The sequence below is a fragment of the Oreochromis niloticus genome, linkage group LG19 (assembly GCF_001858045.2).
Source record: "Oreochromis niloticus isolate F11D_XX linkage group LG19, O_niloticus_UMD_NMBU, whole genome shotgun sequence".
Taxonomy (NCBI): domain Eukaryota; kingdom Metazoa; phylum Chordata; class Actinopteri; order Cichliformes; family Cichlidae; genus Oreochromis; species Oreochromis niloticus.
Window position 1 is genome coordinate 26,626,801 of NC_031983.2, and position 25,318 is coordinate 26,652,118.

The 25,318-nt window shown below is 38.7% G+C and overlaps 2 protein-coding genes across 2 annotated transcripts; both read left to right on the plus strand.

Moving 5' to 3' along the window:
• The first annotated feature begins 708 nt into the window (after nucleotides 1–708).
• cd93 (CD93 molecule) lies at nucleotides 709–3,997 on the plus strand. Its single transcript, XM_005477603.4, has one exon. The coding sequence runs from the start codon at nucleotides 1,040–1,042 to the stop codon at nucleotides 2,741–2,743; it is 1,704 nt and encodes a 567-aa protein (XP_005477660.1). The 5' UTR covers nucleotides 709–1,039; the 3' UTR covers nucleotides 2,744–3,997.
• A 6,221-nt stretch (nucleotides 3,998–10,218) lies between these two features.
• On the plus strand, nucleotides 10,219–20,585 carry gnmt (glycine N-methyltransferase). The gene is made up of 6 exons (XM_003446241.5): nucleotides 10,219–10,811; nucleotides 13,070–13,197; nucleotides 14,061–14,174; nucleotides 14,706–14,848; nucleotides 17,737–17,858; nucleotides 18,993–20,585. The coding sequence occupies exons 1-6, from the start codon at nucleotides 10,603–10,605 to the stop codon at nucleotides 19,162–19,164; spliced, it is 888 nt and encodes a 295-aa protein (XP_003446289.1). The 5' UTR covers nucleotides 10,219–10,602; the 3' UTR covers nucleotides 19,165–20,585.
• The last annotated feature ends 4,733 nt before the right edge of the window (nucleotides 20,586–25,318 follow it).

Below are 25,318 nucleotides of genomic sequence, written 5' to 3' on the forward strand. Positions count from 1 at the left end.
TACAAACTGCTGAATTACAAAAGCTCATGACTGGGTTGAATTCGAAGTAGGACCTGCTTCAGAAAATATTGCACATAACAGCTTAAATATTGATGTTAAGGCAGTTTTCTATAAAGTGTGAGAATTACTAAGTCAGATCACATCAGAAAAGATTTACATTTGTTTTCTGATCCACATCAAGTCACTAAAGCCACCAGTTTCGTAGATTCACCCAGTTTGGTTAAATATAGTTATTTGAATTTCCTACACCAAAGTAGACAGGCGGTGATTAACCTGATAGTAATAATATTTTAAATAGACTTAGAAGAATTTATCTGCAGGGTTTTGTTTGAAGTAGACACTATTTATGTGCCAGTGTGCACTCAGAGGGTGGAGATGGGTGTCTCTTTCCTGTGATTGAAGTCGGGGCACTTCCTGTATTTAAACAAATACAGGAAATGTCTGTATTCACATGAGGGCCCGCAAAGGTCTTCTGTACTTACCCTCCAAAAAGTTATTTTTGATTACACGTTAATAAAATACTGATGGTTTAAGATGACTGCGATATTAACGTCATTATAGTAAATAATGAGGTGAATGTCAGCCGTGGCGACAGAGTGGCAAAGTTCACGGGTTCACTTCCTGTGGCAGCTATTGTGTCCATCCAGGGCACCTATTTGTAATGGCACAGTCCCCTCCATGAATCTGACCGCTCCATGTTCATATATTGAAAGGCACAACAATTGGGAGTCTGCTTAAAAAACTTGAACTCTGCTGGGGCCGGAGACATCTGGATAACCAGTCAAAACACTCAAGAGCCTTTCATTGTTTTCTTCCTCGAAACGGAACCAGTCAGCATGGGAGTAAGAAAGAGCTATTAACTGCTGCTAAACATGATTTCCGTCTTTAGTTTTGCAAACAGGATACTGGAGTCTGAATGTTGCTTTGAGAAACACACTTGTTCTTTGGCTACGAATGGGCAACCACTTGGTCTCTTTTTACCCTAAAACTCCCAGGAACCCTTTGGATAGCAAACATTTTGCTGATCTTCGTGGCCATTATGTTGTGGCTTCTTGTCCTGCCGCTCATCAACAGCTTCGAAGGTTTATCGGGGTTTGAACATGAAACGCTGTGCACCTCTAATGCCTGCTTCACTGCACACATGAAGAAAGAGAAGTTTAACAAGGCCAAAGAAGATTGTGACAAAAGAGGAGGATATTTGATGACGATAAGAGATCGAAAAGAAGAGGATGTGCTGCGCTCACTTCTCTCATTAATAAAAAGTCAACGACATGGGACGCTGCTTGAATTTTGGATTGGATTAAAACTCAAAGAAACCGACTGTGTATTTGCTGACCAGCCACTCCGAGGATTTAAATGGGTATCTGGAAATGAGGAATCCCACTACTCCAACTGGAAAGAAGAACCTGCCTCCACATGCTTAGCAGAGAGATGTGTAAATATTGATTACAACTTTTCAAGTGAGAATCACCTGAAATGGACTGCTGTCCCTTGCAAAAAACGTAAAGCTTTTTATGCATGCAAGTTTTATTTTAAGGGGATGTGTGAACCTTTGGCTCTACTGGGGCCTGGGGAAATAGCTTACACAGTACCTTTCTCACAAGACCCACTTAAAAGTCAACTGAAGTCATTTCCTCATGGAACTTTTGCTATAATTCGGTGTAGCGATCAGGAGGATCACATCTCTGTGTGCAACGCTGTTAACCATACCTACGGGTGGACTAACCTGGGCCCCTTTTGCAAAACAGGAAAGCGAAATTGTGAAATCAGCAATGGTGGATGTGAACATTCGTGCCATCAGGATGCAGATGAAATTCGATGCTATTGCAAAGAAGGTTATGAATTGGAAAAAGATGGACTCCGCTGCAGGATTAAAGACTTGTGCAATCCTGACACCTGTGAGCATCAGTGTGTAATGAGCGAGTCGGGATATTTCTGCAAATGTCCAGTTGGCTTCGAACTGCACGAAAACCAACGCAACTGCTCTGACATTGATGAGTGCCAATCACAGGCTTGTAAGGATGACCTGTGCATAAACACACATGGCAGTTATAAGTGTGCCTGCAAAGTCGGCTACAAAATGATGGATGGCAAATGCAGCGATGTTGATGAGTGTGCACAAAGGAAATGTGAGCACATCTGCTTGAATAACGCCGGATCGTTCTCTTGCTTTTGCAAGGAAGGCTTTGCTTTATCTGAAGATGGCCATTCATGTGACGACATTAATGAATGTGTGACTAACAGCTGTTCAGGGGTTGAGTTTAAGTGTGTAAATACTGTAGGAAGCTTCATGTGCACACACCTGAAGAATGATGGAACCACTTATGCTCCAAATGTCACCTTTGCACCGTTAACCTCATCAGATTACCCATCTTATGAGAAAACACAAGAAAACTTTACAGAGTCCTTAACCAGAACTACAACTGAGCACCCGTACCCTCAAACAGATTCACCCATTCCAGACCCGGAGAACGTTACAAACAAGGATCCACCGAGCAACACAACCGTGGCCACGAGTTTCGCCAAGACAATCAATTCCAGGGTGATAATCTGCGTCCTCGGTTCAGTTATTCCTCTTGTCGTGTTGATTGCAATTACTTTGTTCTTTGCAATTTTTCGATGCACTCGCTCTAAAAAAGAAATGAAGAAGAACACCACTGCAGATGGCTACTGCTGGGTGTCATCTGGCTTGGATCCACGTTTAGAGAAACTATATGAGTCCATCTTGACTGATGACCCATGACCATTTAGTGACAGAAAAGACTGACTAGAGTTATTATGTTTATTTATGCAATTCTTGCAATCTCCTGTGATTACACTACATATCAAAAATGCAAATCAGAAAACTTCATTGTCCATCAAATAGTATTTGAATAAGAGTAGAGTCATAATGGGGAAAAAAAATAGAAAAGTAAATGAGTGTTAAGTGGAAGTGCATAATATGCTGTAGAGATTATGAAGGATGTGTAACAACTGTTTTTATTGCACTGTTAATAGTCTGAGGCAATGTAAATATCTTTACCTATGAGAAAGTTACCAGTATTTGCTGTAAAAAATGTCATGTAATGTTAAGATCAGACACTTTTCTTCGTTTGTTTGTGACAATATTTTATGCTTTTGTGTATAATCCTGCTATTACCTCCTGTCCTGAGAATGTGCCTGTGTAATATGAAGACAAAAGAGGACCTTTAGCTTTAATATCACAGAAAATGATCATTTGACCATTTACTTATCACTCTACAACCTGTGCCCCAAATATAAAAGAAAAAGAAAAAAAATACACAAGTATCAAAGTAAAAGTACTTAAGAGATATTATTTGTATAATATGATCATTAGTACTGGTGCATTAAAATGTTAGTGGTACTTTGCTGTTTGAGCTGGCTAAAATATAACATAATCTAAAAGTAAAAAGTGGACTAACACGTATATTCTCCAGAGAGTATACCTCACAAGTATTCTTAAGAACTTAAAGGTACTTTTTGAAAAAAAAAAAACAAAAACATTGTTTAAAAGAGCTTCAAAGGTCAAAGCTTTTGTACTGTGTTGCAGCGATATGAACTGAAGTTGTAATAGGCTCTGGCTGTAAACTCTCATTTGGACCACGTGATAGTACAGCGAGTTATTTTGACCTGCCCAGAGTTGAGCACAACACATTTCAGCCTTTTTAAAGATATTATTAAACTCCATCCTGCTAAAACAGGGCAGACTCAGACTATAATAAAAAACAAAAGGTGCCTTTCAAAATGTTTAAAAATGCTGGTAATTTTCTTGTTTTTGTTGAACAAGAAGTACCTTTAAGTGAACATATTTAGTCTCTGACAATGACATGTTGTACTTGTACACACCAACAAATGAGTCTATTTGATTGGAGTTCCACATCTACACGCCATAATGTAAAGATGAAACTGGTGTCAACTGATATACTGTAAGTATAAAATCTAAAACGAATTGTTTGCGTTTTTTGCTGTGTTTTTTAATAAAATATATATATGTGGACTGTGCTATCTGTTGTTCTTATTTTACATATATAGATAGCACTACAATTCATGAAGCCCATTCTATTACCAGAATCATTGTTTATGTTTTTGTAAAGATTAATTTGCTAGTATTTGAATCAAATTTAAATTTAATTTAATATTATTGTTATTATCCATGGATTTATTTTAAACACATTACTGTTTTTGATTAGGATGCCAAATTAAACCTTACATTCCTGAAAAAAATAATTTAGTGGTTGAGTGTTCTGCTTGATTAATTCCTGACTTCTCAGAGAGGTCCAGTGTGCCGGCTCAAATTTTGGTATAGAATCGTGAATCTTGATTTTAGGCAAGTACTTGTATTTGTTTGGCAGTTTATATAAGAGTCCATTGCATATATTTAGTATATCTATACATTGTTCTTCATTTTGTTGCTGTTGGTCCTGCTTAAAGAAAAAAAAAATGTGTTTATCTCGTTTCCTTCCTGAGAGACCCTGTTTCCGCAGTGGCACAAAGACTGGAAAATCCCCATCATTTAACACAGGCAACCTTTTGTACTCCACTATGAGACAGCATGGCCTGCTTGCAGACGAGAGTGCCTGTGCTTAGGATGAGTATGACTATTCTGATGGTTTTACTGACTCTTGGAAAAGGATTGGATATAAAGCAGCCTGGCCACTGCAGGGCCGTTTGCAGTCACTATGGCAAACCTGACTGCATAACTCTAAACCAAGGTGAAGTGGATTTTAAAACAGCTGAAGAGGCCTGCCATGACAGGAAAGGAGAACTTCTGCAGTTGTGCTCTAAGAATGATAAGAGGTTGTTTGACATTCTGAGCCAGGAATTGTTTGGGAACTACTGGATCGGGCTGCATTTACCAGCTGGTGCTTGCAGCAACCTCTCAGCTCCACTGAGAGGCTATAAGTGGATATCTGGCAGACCGGGCATCACCTTTCTTCCATCTTGGAATAACCACATTCAACTCTGCTCTCCACACTGCGTATCACTTTCAAGTGATGAAAAATGGACAGAGAGACCGTGCTCGGATAAAGCTGATGGGTTTATGTGCAAAGTTGAGCTCCAAGATGTATGCCGTGGACAAGAAGTATCGCATCCAACCTTTTTTCAAAGCTATAAAGGCTGTTCATCTGGACCATGTGAGCAGAACTGTGAGGATTTTAAGGGGGGTTACACATGCTCATGTTTCGAACAATATATACCAGACAACAAAGACCCCAGGCAGTGCAAACCACACTGTGCACAAAAAAGATGCCCTAGTATACAAGAGGCTGGCTATGACATATGTCCTGAAGGCTTTCTAAAGGTTGACGGTAACTTTTGTGAGGACCCTAATGAAGGTCCAGTCACAACTCCTCCCGTTGTAGCGTTTGTCAAACCACCCATCAGCAACAATACACTGAAGGCTTCTTCTGTTCCTGGGGTGCACTTTCTGTGGATTTTGATTGTGGTCGTTGTTGTCATTGGATCTATTTTTGTCATCAGGTTTTATGTAGTTAAGCGTTACAGGCAAAGAGAAAATTCTAATTGCAACAATGTTGTGACTTAATCATTACCCCAAAATGACAGAGTCCTCTGGCTCTTTGTTGTTTATCGTAGACTTGGGTATTCTTGGGTGTTGTCTCCTAGTTATTTAATGGTACACTCATGAACCTAAAGGTGTGGTCCACATCACTGGGAGCAGAAGACGCTAAATGTTTAAATGGCTTAACCAGTCAAAGTAGCTCTAACCTACACCTCCAATTACCGACTGGCCTCCAACTATTAGCTCCAGTCATATTTGCTTTCTCAGAAGCCTGACCAGCAGGCTGAGCCTATAGTCATTAATCATGCTTTAATTTGTGTGTTTTTAGTCAGAAAGGATTGTAGGTTAGATGAACAACTGGCCAGATGTATAGATGAACGTAAAGAATTCCAAATGTTTCACGTCTCATTTTTCCTTTTGGAAAACAAGAAAAGTGAGAACTACATTTGGATATATGAAACATTTTAACAGCTATCATTTTAGGAGGTTTACACCTTTATTTTATTACATAATTTCCGAGCTTATATGAAGGAAAACCAATGTGCTCTTGTTCTTGTTACTACTACTACTACTACATCATCATCATCATCATCATCATCTTTATTTCAGATATATACAACAAACCAATACACACACACACACACACTTGCATTTACATGTACAAATACGAATATATATGTACATACACACACGTTCTCAGACAAAAACAAAAGTTAAAATAAAATGAACAGATTCTAAATTACACGAAATGACAACCGTTAAGTCTGAAATGGAGTAGGAAGAAGTATGTTACATACTTATTCATCCCTACCCCACGCTCACTCTACTGAATCACCATATTCAGTGTTACCCCAACTTCCCCTCATCACTTATCCCACACAATAAGGAATGAAGGACAAGTATAAAGATAGCTACACTGATAGCTATAATTCAGATACAATTTGGCATAGTTATACATACACACTATCAGTCATCAACTTTATCAGTTTTGTATTCTTCCAAAAGCAGTTTTCGAAACATCTTTATGAACTGATTAATGCTTGAACATATAATATAGCAGTATATAAAATGGTACAGAGTATTCAAAAAGTAATCAAACAATTTTTACACTCCTTAACATACTTGTGTACTTCACGTACAGCATATGTATAAATATGTTCATGCTGACCTTTTTCTATAATCATTCATATTTGTACATTTAACTCCTTGCAAATGAGTTTTAAAGATATGACATGTGTATACTTTTATTTCAGGTCTTTTTTTGAGGTAATTTTATGGTCAGTTATGTGTCATGTTCAAGTGTGAGTTCATTCATATTTGCTCTTATAGCACCATCTACTGTCCTCAAGAACAAAGTGCTGAAAAAAGTATGGGAAGGCAGTCAGAACTGAGTCAAATTGTAATTTGGGAAATTACAGTTTGTTCCAACAGAAACAGAATTACTTAAGCTGTATCTTCTAATCACATAGCATTAGTAACAACTGTTTTAAAATATAAAATATCTCTAATATTAATTATTATTTTTGTTGTTATGGCCTTGAGACACTGTACACCTACATTTTTTAAAATGTATTTTTCTTAAGCAACATGTAATGAAACGTGCTGTATAAATAAAGAGACATGGACATCGTTGTAGGTGTATTGATCAATAAATTATCGGACTTGTGTTTTTCTTTCAATTTTATTTAGCAAAAAATTATTTGTCCCATTTTTTTCATCTGTTCGCGCTCACTGGCCACTTTAAGTACACTTGTTGAGCTACTCGTCACTAACAATGTCTGATCAGTCAATCAGAATTGAGCAACTCATTGCACCTAGGCATGTATACATGGTCAAGACAACCTGCTGAAGTTCAAACTGAGCATCAGTAAAGAGAAGGAAGGTTGTTTACGTGGCTCTGAAAGTGACACGGTTGTTGGTGCCAGACGAGCTGGTGTGAGTATTTCAGAAACTGCTGATCTGCTGGGATTTTAGAACACAACCATATCCAGAGTTTACAGATGATATATATGTGAAAAAATGAAAATATCCAGCGAGCGGCAGTTTACTGGCTAAAAATCCTTTGTTGATGTCAGAGCTCTAAGGGAAATTTCCAGGTCGCTTCAACAACCCATCAGCCGGTCTCCGGACTCTGTTTCTGCTGCAACATTTGTTTGCACATTTGCCTGAATACTGTTGACCATGTCCATCTCTTTATGAGCACAGTGTACCCCACTTCTGATGGCTCCTTCCAGTAGGATAACACCACATACCAAAAACTTTTAATCATCTCACTAGTTTCTCGAACATGACTTGTGTTCGCTGTACTCAAATGGCATCCACATTCACCAGATCTCAGTCAAACAGAGCACCTTTGGGATGTGGTGGAATAAAAGATTCACATGATGTGCAGCCGACAAACTGGCAGTAACTGTGTCAATCTTAAATTTGATTTGATTGATAGGAGGTGATTTCCAGCAAAGTTTGGCTCTGCGCTGGAAGTGGTGTCAATCACGGTCCTACTGAAAACAACACGTTGAAATGTAACCGTTTTCCCTTTCATCTGTTCCGCCATCTGACTAATCTCTGAACTTCACAGCACTCACTTCCTGTTTCAAGTTGTAACAAGAGCATTGACGCAATACTTCAGAAGGGATACAATGATTAATTTAACGCATACATTCAACAAACTGTATTAGAGTCTCTCTCTCATATATCTCTCACACACACACACACACACACACACACACCTGTGTGTACTCAGACTGGAACTTTGATCATCACTTATCTTTTCAGTGACTGTGTATACGGGCAGGTGACAAATTAAAGCAAAAACTAAACCACTGTTTGCTCATTCTGTTAAGCTTTGGGGTGCAATTTCTGGCCATGATTTAGGTCCATTTATTCTTTTAGAAGCAAAGATTATACAAAATGCTACAAGGTTGCTCTTAGGCTACGTTCACACTGCAATTCCGATTTTTTGATCAAATCCGATTTTTTTGTCTGCTTGTTCACACTACAAATAAAATGCGACAGCAAACGCGCTCTAGTGTGAACGCTCAAAGCGGCCCGCATGAGCAAAAGAAGATGTCACACACAACGCGCTCTGTTTAGACCCAGAGCAAACATTATTGTTTGACTGATGGCCCTTAATATTAAGCCTAAGGATACGTACACACTGCAGGCGAAAGCGCATCAAATCCGATTTTTTTTTTTTTTTTTTTTTTTTTTTTTTTTTTTTACCCTATGCGACCCATATCCGATCATGGTATGACAGTGTGAACGGCACAAATCCGATATTTTCAAATCCGATCTGGGTCACTTTCGTATGTGGTACTGAATCCGATACATATCTGATGTTTTAGAAGGCGACTGCTGTTTGAACGGTCATGTCGCATTAAATCCGTCTTTTACGTCACTGACACAAGACAGACACCAATTATCAGCGCCGGAGAAGCGCCCGAGAAGACATCGCGAACGCTTCCTGGCCATCCAGTGTAGATGTCAGTGAAACTGTTGGGAAGACAACGTGAACATTTTATTTGTACTGTATAATCTGCAGATTCTGACAGAAATCTGCAGCTATCCTTTGAAGCACCGCTCCTCTAAAACAGCAATAACGATAATTATTAGGTTATTTACATTATTATGTAAATAACAAAATAACTTAAAGCAAAAATTGGGAAACGTAAAGTCCGAAGTCTTTATATTAAGGGCCATCAGTCAAACAATATTGTTTAATCTGCTGTCGCATTTTATTTGTAGTGTGAACAAGCAGACAAAAAAAATCCGATTTGATCAAAAAAATCGGAATTGAGCATTAAGACCTGCAGTGTGAACGTAGCCTTAGTGATTTACTTTATGATCAACCATGACAATGCCCACATGCAAATGTCATGACGTGTCAGCGAGGATAAAAATGATCTGAATCATGTCCTGTGTCCTTCGCAGTGAGTCATTTTGTTCTCCACCACCATCATCAAAACAACCACAGGAAGGAATGTCTTTTTGGCAGACTAGACCAAAGGTGCATTAATGTGTGACTTCCTCTAGGCAGTGCTGTGCGTTCTTGCCAACTCCTGCTTAGGCTGAATTACATAACTATGCCTGTGTTCGAAGTCAGATCTGGATTTTTGAAAGTAGTAAGTGTGTATGTGTGCGTGAACAACCCATAAGGTAGTAGTGCAGTTCTGAAAAAACTGGAAGTTGCAAACCTTACCTAGCTCGCACTGGTTGTAGCTGACATGACCTCACCTCTACCAGTAAATATGGGTCCTACAGAACTAAATCCGCCAATCACAGCAGGAGGAGTTCACTTTGTTTGGAAGGGCACGAAAAGTGCCTAAGAGAGTCCTGAGATGATTTTATTCCATCTTTTTTTTTTTTTTTTTTTTTTTTAAATCACATTGTTCACCTACATTACACCCTGTGCACTTAACTACTGCAGCACTGTGCATTTCATTGTTAAAAAATGAAATTATTAGGATTTTAATTTTGCAAAAACCTCTTACTATGCATGTTTCGCAAGCAATGCGTCCAAACAGCATGATCAAACGATAGATGATGAAATGTTAAAGGGGGCGAGTCCTCTGTGCCACTGTTGGTGGGATTATATTCCCTGAGTAAAACCTTACAGGTAATGGGCTTCGTGAGCTCTACTTTATTTTAACATTATACTTAAATAAATACTTCTCCTCCAACGTCAAACATAACTTAATTTTAACTTTAATATGCACGTGTTGAGGTATTTAATTTAATTTTGATGGAATACAGTGTGGAACTTATCCTGGAAGGTAAGCTCAAGGGGAAAAATTGGCAACCTAGCAAAGCTTCACTCGAGTGACGTATTCCAATGCTAAACAGAAAAGGGGCGGGCTCCCCTTAGGTTATCCAATCAGAAAGTAGGCGGCGGTGCTCGACGGCGTGTCATTGGGTTAAAGTTTCTGTCTTAGGTTGTTCATATAAATAATAACATCTCGGCTAGCATGTGGCAAGCATACCTGTCAGAGAGGTAGCGTGTTTCCTCACCCAGTTAAAATAGTCCAAACTTGTTTGTCCGCTCAAACAGACACTCAGGTAGAGGTACAGGTACGGGCAGCAGTATGTCGGTCGACAGCGTGTTTAGGACCCGGTCTCTCGGTGTGGCAGCCGAAGGTCTTCCTGATCAATACGCCGATGGCAAAGCAGCGAAAGTGTGGCAGCTGTACATCGGAGACACGAAGAGCAGGACGCAGGAGTACAGGAGCTGGGTGGTGTCCCTGCTGAAGCAGCACGGGGTGCGGAGTGTGCTGGATGTAGCCTGCGGAACAGGGTAATGTCAGGTCAAATTAGCAGTCTTATTAGCACGTCTGACAGGGGCTTCAGCTCTGCTTCATCAAAATCCACTTAAAAATCGTTCGACTTAGTGTGTATCTATAAATATAATCAAATATAAAAAACATAAGCCAAAACGTTATGAAATTTCCATAACAAAATCTTAAATACGGCTTTATCCAAGTATCCCGAGCACGCTTTTGTTAATGGTTAAACTTTGATTTAAACTGCATATGCCAAACAAAAACCTGAGCTCACAATGATTCAGCAGGTGAACAGCTGCTGATGACGCCATAAATCGTGCCGATTCAGACTACATTATTGCTTTTCAAATATGTGAGAAGGTGTGACTCTTGTGTGATTCACAGTGATTGTGCAGCTTCAGAACAGAGTTGTGTAGGAGTAGCTGATAGTGATGATGGTGTTTGCTTCTTTGCTGTACTTGATAGATATGTGGGTAAAAACAAAGTGATTTCAGCTCACATAGGCCTTTTTGTACGTGTACCCAACTTTATAGCCGTTCAAGTGAGTTTGACTTTTGTGGAATTTCAACTCACTGACCCTTTTTAACTCGGGACAAAATCCGGATTAAGCCACAGAATAATGAATGAAAGTGCAGAGTTGCACCTGATCCTGAGCCACGTCCTGCCTCCTGCACTGGTCTGGTGTAGACACAGCGGGTTTACACATGCTGGTTAAATGTGATTCAGTTACAGAGGTGTAATATGTCTGTGACACAAGCTTGAAGCAGCAAGTGTTGTCCATTTAAATTTCCTGTTTCTAAAGCAAACTAAACACAAGCGAACCGTAAACTTGCACTTAGTAGGTCAGTGGGTGATGAACTAGTGCTGGGTAGCTGAAAGGAGTTTTGTCTGGTTTCCTGCAGTCTTTTTTATCTCCCTTGATACTCTGACTTTGCTCTCACACAGCAGCAAGGCCATTGCCCAAGCACAGACAAGCAGACCATATACGTCACCTCAGCTGTTGTTTTTCTCATGGAGAATTTTCACTGGAGATGCATTCTAACCATTTTATTGTTTGATGTTTATCATAAATGTACCTTTTTTTTCTTTGCTCATCACTTAGCACTCATTTCACCTGCTAATCAACATTACAGAGCTTATAATGTTCATGTCAGAACTGCAGTCATCTCCATAATAACTCAGCTCCACATCTCAGGCCACATGGTTGTCTTCCTACGGTGTGGAGCACCCCAGCACATTGATTCTGACCCCATTCCCTAGTAGTGGTGCGCCTCAGTAGTGCAGCAGCCTCAAAGTAAACATATTCCTCGTGGATCACGGTTACAAATAGCTATTTTTGGCAGCCAGAGTGCGTTTGTGGTGCTTTCTAATTCTGAGAAGAAGCTGCAGGCTGTGGATCGTCATCACCTTCACCTGAACCTGTGAGAGTTTTTTAATTTAGGATTCCATAGGTTGAGGCAGGAAGTCTTATGTATAACTGCAGAATGGATAGGCATACAGACAAATTAAAGGGAAACCATGAATCCCTGACTCATACCTTAAGGATTATGCTGGATCTGTTAAGTTGAGGCCTTCACAGTCACCAGACTCACAGTTGAACCAAATAAAAGGGCCATCTTTTAGAGGAAATGGTGTTGATCCCTCTTGTAGAGGCATCGAGTCCTTTGAGATTTGATGCCAAGATGAAAACTAAAAGATGTGAATTTGCTTTTAGCCTAAGACTTTGTTTAATCCAAAACTGGAAAACTGGCTGTTCTTTTTACATAAGCTTTGTTTTGCTGTTATCTATTATCTTGCAGTTACCCGGTAGATGTTAATGATTTCTGCATTATTGTCCATTGAATCCCTCCCCTGTTGCACTGAAACACGTCTGTATTGTTTATTATTAACTCATAAATAGCAGAGAAAACATTTTTGAAAGTCAGTCAGTAGCATCTATTCAGGCTGTGGTTTGGCCCGCGATCACGTTTTCCTGTCAGGTTTTCAAAACAGTAGTAGCTTCTCGCTACCATACAAATCATCTCTCCTTACCTGTGACAAGGTTACAATTCCTGTCTGTAGTGTGACGATAAGCTTATCAACCTACTACTAAACCACATGTAGTGCGGTCGCAGCAAACACACACTCGCACTCAGACTTGATCAAACTGTTTTTTCAGGGGAAGATGACAGCAGGGATTACCCTCAAAATCTAAACACACCTACTGCACCAAATCATGATCCTCACAGGTCGGTTGTTGTTTTTAAACGTATTCATGGATTTTGTTTTCCAGGATTGACTCCATTATGTTGGTGGAGGAGGGGTTTAATTTGGTGAGTGTGGATGCCAGCGACAAAATGCTCAAGTATGCACTGAAGGCGAGATGGGACAGGAGAAAAGAACCAGCTTTTGACCAGTGGGGTATGAAAATTAAAAAAATATATATTTACTGAATCGGTCAGTTCCACAGATTTAGATTCTATTTGTGTCAGTAATCAAATCATATTTGCCAAGCATTTTGTGACAGTCTTTGTGAGCCTCTCGTCCTCACCATTAGCTCAAAGTCCACCATCTTGGACCACAGCTGGAGACAGCAGTCCTTGTTCTTCCCTGCTGTCTCTGTGACCTCTGCAGAGCAGCACAAGCTGCAGGTTCTGATCCCCAAGTGGAATATTAGAGCAGAACAAGGACTACAGAGTCTAGCTGCAGTACAAGTTGAGCTGGAGCAGCTCCAGTCGTGGGATGAGATCCTCTCCAAAGAAGCAGCTGAAGGATATTGAAGCCAGTGAGCCAACTGGTAGTTAAAGCATGAGATAAGGGCCAGGGCGAGTTGCTAGGGGATTGTTAACTAGTAAATTGATCTCTCATGAATCAATGGAAAATAACCTAAAATGAGTTGCCAAAAATATTTTAGTGAAAGAATTGAAGAAGTGACACAAATGAAGCATTCGTCAGAGAATTTGCATCCTAACATAAAGTTAAGTTCATCAACAGAGCAACATCAGTGGAAGTGATGGCAGGGTAAGCTTAAAGTTGAAAAGCTAAGCAATCAGTATGACGTTTAGTCACGGACCTTCTTATAGTAATAAAACAGAAAGACTGTGTGGTGTTTGTTTTGCATTGGCTGCCATGCTTGGGTTGATCCCAATAAAGCCCTGTGTGTGGGCAGCACTCTCAGTTGTTTTATTTGTCTTAAACTGTTGGAAAGTGCGCGCATGTTTGTGGTGGATATCTACATTTCCTCTGGATACCTCATGTTCTGCTCTTTTCTTTCTCGTCTTCAGTGATTGAAGAGGCCAACTGGCTGACTTTATCAGAAGACATTCAGAAACCAGGAGATGGCTTTGATGCAGTTATCTGCCTCGGCAACTCATTTGCCCACTTACCAGACTTTAAAGGTACACAAATAATAAAAGTGTTGTTAATTTTGTGGGTGAGATTAAGGGCTTTTCCTCTGGGCCTTTCAAAACATCTCATTATGCCTGGACTTGGCAAACGTAGGCATTAGAGTTTAAGTTTATACCAGGCTCATACCAGCCTGTGTGGGTGCACCTCTGAACACACCCAGCGATGATGTTGCAGTGCCCTGGAGTGCCCTTTCACCTCACTGCAGCAGGGTGTGGAGGCATGGCAAGCCCATACAGGATCTGTCTGAAACGATTTATCCCACAACCTTTGTCCCACAGATTATGAGAGATTATGAGAGACATGCATTTGTGGGAAAAAAAATGTGTCCAAATAATTTTTGCCTTGTCAGAATGATGATGTGACTTAAAATTGCAATATGATTACTCCTGTACCCATAACTGAAATCAAACATCTCCTTGAATCGATGCACACACCTTTGCCTTCCACAGTTTGTTACTATGTGTTTAGCTGCCAATTCAATCTCTTATTTATGCACTCGATCGTGCTGTTGCTGCTGTTAGGGGACCAGAGTGACCAAAAGTTGGCCCTTCACAACATCGCCAGTATGGTCAGACCAGGTGGGATCCTCATCATTGACCACCGCAACTACGACTACATCCTGGAGACCGGGCGTGCTCCACAAGGCAAGAACATCTACTACAAGGTACTAAACATATACCAATATTGGATTTACTGCAGTGATTATTCTTTTTACAACATAATTGCACAACAGTGTAAATACAGAAGCATTAGCCTTATTTAGATAATGCTGAATTGTCAGAGATGCATACTGAGCAGTTCTAATTATGTATTCATGTCTTAAATGCTTGCAACAGTATTTGTTTCAGTGCCTGATGTACGACTTCTCCAGTTTGGGACATCCTGTTATATAACACTGATATTCACATTTTAAATTTAATTTTTGAATCTGTGCTTGGTTTAAAAAAAATAAATAAATAAAAAAAAGAACTGATGGTGGAAACTACAGCCTTCAGCCTCACGACACCTACTTTGTTTGGAAAGGTAAAATACATCAGGTAACAGTCGGTGCACAGCACTGCATTTTAGTCAGTTTTTCATAGCTCTTTCCAAAGTACTGCAGGCTTATGGCAATTGAACAGTTTAAAATACTTAAATTTAATTTTAAAATATTATTTTACATTGAAGAAAAGTTGATTTTTGCTTGTATATGCTCTTATAGTTCATGGAGAGAAAATCAGAATCAGCAAAAATCTGTTTCGACGGGTAAAATTTAAAAAAAAAAAAAAAAAATGGACTCAGCCAAGAAAATTGGACCCGGTGCCCCTCTGTTTTTAATCCTTTGGTAAATCACTTCCTGGATTTCGCTCTAGAGACTGGTATAGAGAAGCTTAGGATTGTAATTTTTGGGTACGAACCCAAAGCACACAGCAACATATGAATTATTAGCCTTGTGTTGAGGCTGGGGTGATCACAGATGTTCTCTCTGCTGCCGTTTTTGTTTTAGTCATTTATTGTCTTTTCAAGGATGGCGGTATGTTTGATTGTAAAACCTCTGAGAACAGATACACTGTTTAGTTTATTCAAGTTCAAAGAACTGGGTCTATTTCTTACTCAGTGGTGTCTAGAGCTTGACCACTTTATCGGTTGGCCAATATTAGCCTTTTGGTGATCTGAGCATCAGCGTTTAGACCAGCCGTTAAATCACTCCTGTCATATATTTGCTGGAACCTGTACAGCCCTTAAATTAAAATTTAAAAGGTAAAGGAAAAATTAGAGAGACACCCTTTAGCCATCATAGGAGTGTTGATATTGCATAGTTTGTCCACCAGAGGGCTCTCTAAATTCCTTTTGGCAACACCAGCTTGGGCAGCACAACTATCAGCTGATCTAAGAAGACTTGGGCAGAAGATAAACGAGTAAATAAATGACTACATGTAGTAAATACTAGAGAATCTGTTTATGCATCTGAATATGAGATTTTTAAATCTCCAAATATTGATTTGCCCCTTCCTACACTGGCTGAGCTCTTGTGGTGTCTAACTGCTGGTTTATTCTTGGAAATTATGGAACATTTGGACCTGGAAATGGCTGATTATATCCTTCAACAGTATAAAAGATGGACGTAGCTACTGGACGTCACCCGTCCAATTTCCCACTTTGAAGCCTTGAGACGAGCATTTTTGCCATCGGCATCCTGTTGCTTTGAAATGTGAAGAGTGATGAGCAGATCTGACTGTGAAACCACACAATTATTGACTAATAACTTGTAAATCACATGTGTGTGCACATTTTTAGAATGAACAAAATTTGCTAATTTTTTTTTTTTATTTATTTATTTTTATTTTTTTAAAATACAACTCAGTGATTAAAATTGAATCCATAAACTCAGCAGAAAATAATTTACCGAGGTCAGACCTGAAATTTGTTTTCTCAGACTTTTACAGGGCCAGAAGTCATTTTGCAGCCACAAAATGTATTGGCTTCACTTTTCAGGGCCTGAAGCTACATCTGTCTTTTATACTTTGCTAAATGTGAATTAATCATACAAACGTGCAGTTATCTATCTATTGGCTTTATCTCAAATATCATCCTTATTTTATTGTCATACAGGATCATAAGTTTTGGACTTATCGCTCTGCCCAAAAAGAGAATCTGAAGTTTGAAGCCATTCTTCAGCCATCAGTATGGATGGCACAAAGAAGCCTGTTTTTAATCTTAATTCTCGGCACAATCTGGTCTTTTATTGCTTTGCGAGTAGTAGTGGGACAGACAGTATTGTTTAAGAATGGTTTATTTACGCCATCCCTAGCAGCAGCTGGCTTTAAGACTTAAATCCCCACACGGAGCCTGACGGATATTGTGAGATTTTCACTAAAACTGGTGCAGGAGAAACAGAAGGAAATGTGTTTGGGTTTTCATATCATTTTGGCAAATGGGGCAAAAAAACAGATGAAGTCAGGAATAATGAGTAAAAAGCCCTTTGGGAAGATGGGAAACAATATGACTGAAAGTACACGTAGCATCGAGTGTGCACATTAAGTGGACTTTTCTGTATAGAATGCATGTATGATGGGTTTTTTTTTTCTTTTCCTGTCTCATCCCCTTTTTTCAACCCTGTGTTCACATAATTCAGACAACCAGCCAGGCTTGCATTTGGAATGAGCTCAGATATGAGATGTGCGGAAGACACAACAGCAGGTCGCGACTGAAGGGAGCCATATTTGATTCAAGATGTTTGCATTAAAAACAACGTCCATATTCTTTAATCCAGCCAAAGCAGGAAGTATCCAGCTGGAAGGCCTTAATATAAATACTACGTCAACAATTGCAAGTTGGCGAAAATCAGCTTCTGATGCCTTCATAATCCCCGAGTGTGCTCTTGTGCTCCAACTCTGAACCAACCAAATTTTTTTACCCTTTCATCAGTCTCTTCTGTTCAGGCTCTGTTTGGACATCATAGAAGAAAAAGAGGATAAATAGTGTGTGTGTGTGTGTGTGTGTGTGTGTGTGTGTGTGTGTGTGTGTGTGTGTGTGTGTGTGTGTGTGTGTGTGTGTGTGTGTGTGTTGCAGAGTGACCTAACTCAGGACATCACCACCTCAGTGTTGTGGGTCAACAGTAAGCCACATATGATCACTCTCGATTACACCATCCAAGTGCCACAGGCCACCCTCCAGAACCTGCCTGAAGTTAGGTGAGTCAGGCTCTGATGCTGCTGCAGAGCTCATGATAGGAGACTGAGCTCACACTTCACACATTATATCTTCATCCTTTTATGGGAGACCTATTCTAACTGGTAGATCTGGACAGTAAGTTATAAATTCGTCATTATAGCATCTACAATTTGATGTCTTGTATGCATTAATGCAGCTTTTACTGTGTCTCAAATCTTTAGGTTTACATTGCCTTGAATATTTTTGCTTTCCAGCCGAAAACTGTAACAATACTTTAAGATGCTAAAAAAAAAAAAAAAAAAAAAAGTATTATATTCACTTTAGATGGGTGTTTAAATGTTATCAGCAGGATTATTGTAGTTTTGCATTTTCTAATTAGTTTTTCTATTTATTTCATTTTGACTTTATTTTGAGTTCAGTTTCTTTTCAGTGATTTTAAAATGTATAGTTTTCGTTTGATTTTTATTAGTTTCAGTGTTATGATTGTTGTATGGAGGGCCTATGTCAGAGGAAAGATTTAGGACAATTAGTACATGAGTAAAAACATGACTTTTTGAAAGCAGTTTATTTACAGTCTTGAGACCTCCATCACGACTCATCAGGCAAACTGTAATCAAATGAACAGATACTACAACTAAGGATATTTTGTCTATATTTTCTTTTGTTATCTTTAATTTTCTAAGCTCAAAGTCATTTAAGCAAGTATTAATTTTAATCAAAAACGTTATTTTTATTTTGGTCAACTAAAATCTTTAGTCTTAGTTTAGGGTAACCTTGGTTACTGGTCATGCCACCATATTAGTCAGCACACCATGCCAGTGTTGTCACCCCCTTTGTATATACAGTATATAGATCACCATAGCAACAGAAGAGCACACCCTTTGTCCACATAGAGCAATGAATAATCCTAACCCTCATCGGGCTTTATAAACATCATTCATGACGTGTAAATGATTTTACAGTCGAGGTCACTGGGCTCCATCCTCAGACACAATAACAGCTATTAAACTGCACTGCATTCCTGAAATCAAGGACAAATGGTCTGCAGTAGTGTTATCACAAGTATCACAGTTGAAACTGAAGCTGAGCTGAAATCTAATGAATATTGCGAAACTTCAGTAACTCTGGTGTTTTGCTCTGTTTGTGTCCTCCAGTAAATTCCGTTTGTCCTACTACCCTCACCGCCTGGACAGCTTCAGAGGTCTGCTGAACGAGGCCTTCAACGGCAAACTGGAGCACAGCGTTTACGGCGATTTCAAGACTTACGTGCCGGGCCAGTCTCAGGCTCCATGCTACTTCATCCACGTCTGTAAGAAAAAGGCCTAAGAGGAACACCAGGAGCCACCTTGATACTGATGTGCACACAGTGCTTGCAGGAAGGAGGGAAAAACATCCCTGCTTAAAAAGTCCCAGTTTATTAGTCCTCCAGATTAAAACTAGAATTCTGCTGTAAACTATTTTAGCTTTCTTTCAAAAATATCGCAACACACTGTGACATGGTTACTGAAATCAGTGTTGACTATGAAAAAAAAATGTTGCTTTAAAGCAGTTTTTGTTTTTTCCCCCCTGTAGCTTTAAATTAAGAGTACATAAAGAAACTTATCTTTTAGGCATTTGAGCTGCCAGGACTCATTGGCTCTGCTAGTCGATAATGTTCATTCATTTGACTTAAAACACAGTTTGTTGTTTAAAAAAAAGCTACTTTTTTTTTTTTAAAGATGTATTGAAAATGTGTCGGACCATTGTTTTGCCCATGTCTGGTAGTTTTCCTCCAGTGTGCATTCATGCTTTCATCTTTTTGGGCTGCTCTCTACATCCCGCCTCTTTGAACACGTTTCAAAATGGTGCTGTACATTTGTGGCAATCTTCATGCTCGTTGTTGCCAATAACGTACAAAGATGTATTCTTAGATGACTATATTTTGTAAGTTTACCACTTTCGTCTTAAAAAAACACAGATAACACATCTGTTGCTTTGATTACAGTGGCCTGATGTTTTTAAATGTATTTTCAACCTGGAAAGAAAATGTAGCCATTTTTGGCCTGTTGCCTTTCTTCAGGTTGAAGCCAGCCTTTGACAGGCACAGACTGAAGATCTGAATTCGGGTAAACCCAAGAGAACGATGAGTAATAACTGTGAATCACCTTGACTTATACAGGAAGACCTCACCTGCCCGTTAGATCAGATTTGATCTTCTTTGAAGGGTCGTTACAGTAAAGCCTCTCATACCTGAAAAGACTTTGCTGTAGTAATTTAAGTTTTGTGCTTTTAGACAGAATGCCTTTAAATTGTGTGGAAACTGCCGTTAATGAACATGAATCAGGCCAGTACTGAGCATCAGCGAACATGAAACGACAATAAAACCTGAAGCCCCGACTAATTGAACCACGTCATCAAACAGAAAGATGACATTAAAGTAATAAGATTATTACTGAATGCCTAACCTGCTTATCAACCAAAGATATTTAAGAATATGTAACTGTTCTCTCATGTAAACTAAGAAAACCCTGCACAGTAGATAACGGTGGAAAACATTATGGAAGAATAATTTACACTGCTGTATTATCCAGGTGTAAATATTTTTTTTCTGTATTTTTGCAAACTCACTAGTGCCATTTTCACTTGAATGCAAAAGGAGTTCGACCACAGTGAACTGAAATATTCTCACATCTCTGCCTCAGTGCTTCGTGATATTGTGCTAGTACTTCCTGTAGGACAAAATGTACGGTATGCAAAGTTCATGATTAGTTTGAAAGTAACATTAGATGTTAAGAAGGTGTTAAACATTTTATAAAAATTCATGTCCTGCATGATTATTGAAATCTTTTGCCATAAAATAAAAATGTTTCAAATAAGCACTGCTGTTTGTTTGCACAATATTTTTAGGAAAATGCTAAAAGTTTGATGTTTGCTAGTGTAACATGTAACACAAGTACGAAGTTTAGTGAAGGCTGACGGGGATTTCATTAGCCTTGCAAATAATAATTAGCATGAACTGGTTCTTTGAACAGAATCTACCTTTGAGTGTGTGAGTTTGATTTGATTGAGTTTTTCCTTTTTAAAAAAAAATCCTCGAAGACTGGAGATAAATGTAGGTGTAATCAGATAATTGCTGGAACATGAATACCTAAACTAAATATATCAATCCCTTCAATAGCTGGTAAGACATTTCACTAAAAAATGAATAAATAACCAACCAGCTCAAGTGAAACTTGCATCACCAGAATCATCTGACAGGTCTTTTGGAGACCATAAATGTCTCTTTTCATGTGAAAAAAAATAATACAAGTACACACAGTGATTCTGTGTATTGTAGACACTTTCAGTAATACGTTGAAATAATTGCCTTCTGTATGAATTTCTCAGTCTGTCATTTAGTTGTGGAGAAATTTAAGCCCACTCTCATTTACAGTTTCTTCAGCTCACTGAGGTTTGCAGGTTTTATTCACACACAGCTCTAAGTTCAAACACAGCACTTGGAACAGGGTAAAGTCTGGACTTTGACTGGGCCATTGCAATAACTTGATTCTTTTTTTTCCCTTCTTCTGTTGTACATTTGCCCAATTTAAGCCAAGCGTTAGCCGTTTGCAGATGTCTCCACACCACACGTGGACTCTTTGGTGTACAGAGGAGTTCATGGTCGACTCAGTGACAGCAAAGTGCCCAAATCACCAGCCCTATTATTTATTTTTGCCAAACATGGTGCTATCCATTATGATCAAGGATTTCCACTTCTGTCTTGTCTCTGCAAAGGACACTGTCTTGTCCAAGTCTTGTGATTTGTCCAGATAAAAGCATGGTTTCAGTTTATCCTTTGCAAACCTACACCATATTGCCATGTTCCTTTTAGAAAGGAGGTGATTTCCTGGCAAACCTCCCAAAGATGCTTTGCTTGGCTTTTTCAAATTCTACTCTCATGAACTTTAACATTTAACGTACTAACTGAGGCCTGCAGCATGTGAGATGTAGCTCTTGTGTTTTTTCATTGTTTCTCTGAGCATTGCACGGTTTTACCTTGGGGTACGTTTGCTGTGATGTTCCCTCCTTTTCCTCCTATTAAAAGTCTAAGTGTAGAATGATGGATTTCAAATGTTTACTAAACTAACTACAATAACTAACTGCACTTATATAGAAAAAGTCTTTGTCTTTATCTTCTTTCAGCTTTTTATTTAATCTCTCGCCTCCTATTTTCGTTTGACATGTCCGTTACATCAGGGATTTGTCTAGTTTCATGTAGATTAGCAGTGAGGCACTGCATGCCTTGTCGAGAGAGTCGCTGTGACAAACTGATACAGAGCATGTGAATGTGTTGTGATTTATACACTTGTAGTCAGATGTTCTCTAATCGACACAGGGTCAACGCTTCGATAGATAATCAGTTCAAACATTTCTTTTGATTATGCCGAAGTGAGAGGAATACTGTCAAACAAGATGTTTTATTCCATCAAAATTAAATACCAGAGAAGAGCGAAATACAGGCTTGGCACAAGAGGGCAGCATTTCATTATACGACTCCCACAGACCCACATCTTTATCTCATCCAGCTTTCACAGTGGCTGTGTTCCTCATCTGGATCTCATTATCACTTCATCCTCTTCCTTATCAGACTTTTTGTCTGCTAGCTCTTATTATCTGTTATTTATTGCGAGTCATTCTCACACTGGTTTATAGGGCCATTTTCTTTCCTTTGTTAGTAATCTTGTTGTTTCTCTTTTTTCTGCATGCTGAATCTTAGCTTCATACCACTTAGTTAAGACATAAATTTAATGACACTGTGCTAGTCTCAGTTTATTTTATGGCAAGTATGAAACTCATTTAAAGGGCTTTTTGAAATGTGCTTTAAATTAGCTTTATTTTTCTAGAAGCCACGAGATGCTGCAACACCATATTAAAATAGTAGAAAGTTAAAGCATACAGCTGCTTCTTTGTCTGGTGTTTTTGTCAAAGAATGACATTTCCTCTCTCTGTGTATCTGACCTCTGAACACAAACTTGCACACTATCCTCTAGCCTCTCTTCCCTGGAGTGTCTGTATCACATCTTATGCCTGCAAGGCAGGCTATCAGACAGCCGTGCAAAGAGCTGATACACAAACCAGATGTGAAAACCGCTTGCCAGATGTGGCTGCTCTGCTTTGCTTTGCTGTAGTTAAGGGAGTCAAAGTGGTCAACCATGAATGGGTTTACTGGGGAGGATTGCTTTCACAGCACGGTCATTGGCCAAATCAAACAAAAGCAGAGGGAGCTGAGAGAGACCCATTGGCTGGAAAGAAGGAGATGAGTAATTACGATGAATAATGATTATGCTCAAGAGCCTTTAAAGGAGAAAAAGAAAAAGGAGTCAAATTAACGATTTATGCTGTATGGTCTTGTTAAGAATTTATTGAGTTGAAGAGAAAATAATCTTTCTCTGGATTTTCTTGGAAACATTAATAGAAGACAGATTCGAGGCACTTTCATGCCGAATTCTAGCTTTTGACCAAGGAGCTTTAGTCTTTAACATGCCCTTTTACAAACCTGTTTTTTGTCTACTTTAACTTTATCCAGCTGTTTCTTTGTTCATTTCCAGAAAATTATATGTTCAATGACACAATGCAAGGTCAATACTTGTAATCAGCTCCAGCACTAGTATCTTAGTTTAGTTTGGAATAATGAAGCAAGCTTGCCAGGCCAGTGTCCAATTAGTTTTGAGCTTCTAAAAGTGGGAAACTGTTAAACCTAAAGAAAATGCTAATCATAGTCCAAATATTTATGGACCTAATTGTGTTTTTTGGGGTGGAGGGACGCACAGAGCTGCTGTTACACTCCAGGTTGATACACCCATAACATCCTGGGGGATTTATTTTGAACCAATATGTAACCAGTGTGTTCAATGTGTACTTTATTCTAGTGAGCACTGTAATACTTTCTCAGGTTTTTACTTTCTGTGACAGCTTCCAGATCAAATGTGGCAGATTATGAAAACATACTGAACATAACCCGGCACATTTGCTTTAATATTTCATACTGCAACTCTTCATTTACTCACATGTTTTTAGAACACACTTCTCCTATTCAATGAATTTAATAATCTATTGTTATAATACAAGTATATTTAAAGCTGCAGTTATTGCGGTTTGTATGGAATCAGTTCCACAGAAAGCTTTTTAATATCTTTTAGCTACTTAAACATACCATAAATAACTTTTAAAAGGGAAAAAAGTACTATGTGTACCACAAATAGTAAAAATTTGCTGTTAGCTAATGAACATAGCAAAACATTTACCAATAATGTCAGAACTTGGTGGGGGGGCAATAAATGCTAACACGTTGTTTGTACATTGCTCATGTGCTAATGCTAATTGCTAATAACATCCCTCCACCTTTGCTTCGTAGCCAGTAAAAATCCAATTAGCTCTTTGTTCTCCATTTCTTGTTATCGTTATTTAAATCTTTCTTTGATTTCTTTCATTTTGCTATTTGGGAAACGGTTCTTAAACTTTTGTTTATCAGACACATTAAAAGGTATAAGATACAATGAGATGCAGAGAGAGCCAAAAATAACAAACTCCCTGTCCCTAGTCTTTGTGCTAAGGTAAGCTAACACGCCTGAGCTAGCTTTATATTTAAAGCAAGTTTTAAGAGTTACCCAAGAAAAATAAAGCATTTAAAATATATAGACTGAAGTATTTTTTATGAGTGTGCAGTACCTGCAAAAACTATTTTAAATCATGCTGTATAGAATAAAACTAAAGCTCCAAATCTAACATCAAGTGCATAAATTTATATAGTAAACAAAGTAGTGTTAAATGAAAATGGCTTCTGCTTGTAATGAGAGCTTTGCACATTAGAGAGATTTCAAATGGTTTTCAAATAACAACTGACCCTACACACAAAATTCTCTTGGGACTGCATATTTATCCAACCCCCATTTAATGTAACATTTTTATATAAATCTAAACTTTAACAACATAATAGAATAACATTTCCCCAGCTTTGATAAAAAGTCACTGTTATGTCAAAATACATTGAATTTTTGTCATTCTCCAATGTTACTGCAGTGTCCATGTGTGGTGTGTGTGTGTTTTGCTATGTTGTTCAAGGCCCCACTTGGTAACGGTGCCACTTGAGACCAAAGGGATTCCCCACAGGCTGCAGAGTTAAAATACATTATACAGCCCTGAAGTGCATATTTAAACACCGTTACAGCAAATGGTTTTGACCTCTATGGATGGTTTTCTTCTCCTTATTAATTTAGGGGGTTTTTGTTGTTTTTTTTGTTTTTTTAATAAATTATCCTCCTTCATACTAGAATAAGGGGTGTGGTTGCCATTTTGGCAGGTGTCCAACACAAGCAACCGGAGTCAATTACGCCTGCTAAGCTTCACCCAAAACCATTGGGTGATGTCACTTTTGTAATATAAAAATGTTGCAAGATACCAAATTATGATCAAATGCAACACTTGTGTTATGTAATACCATAATAGCATTAATGATCTTGGC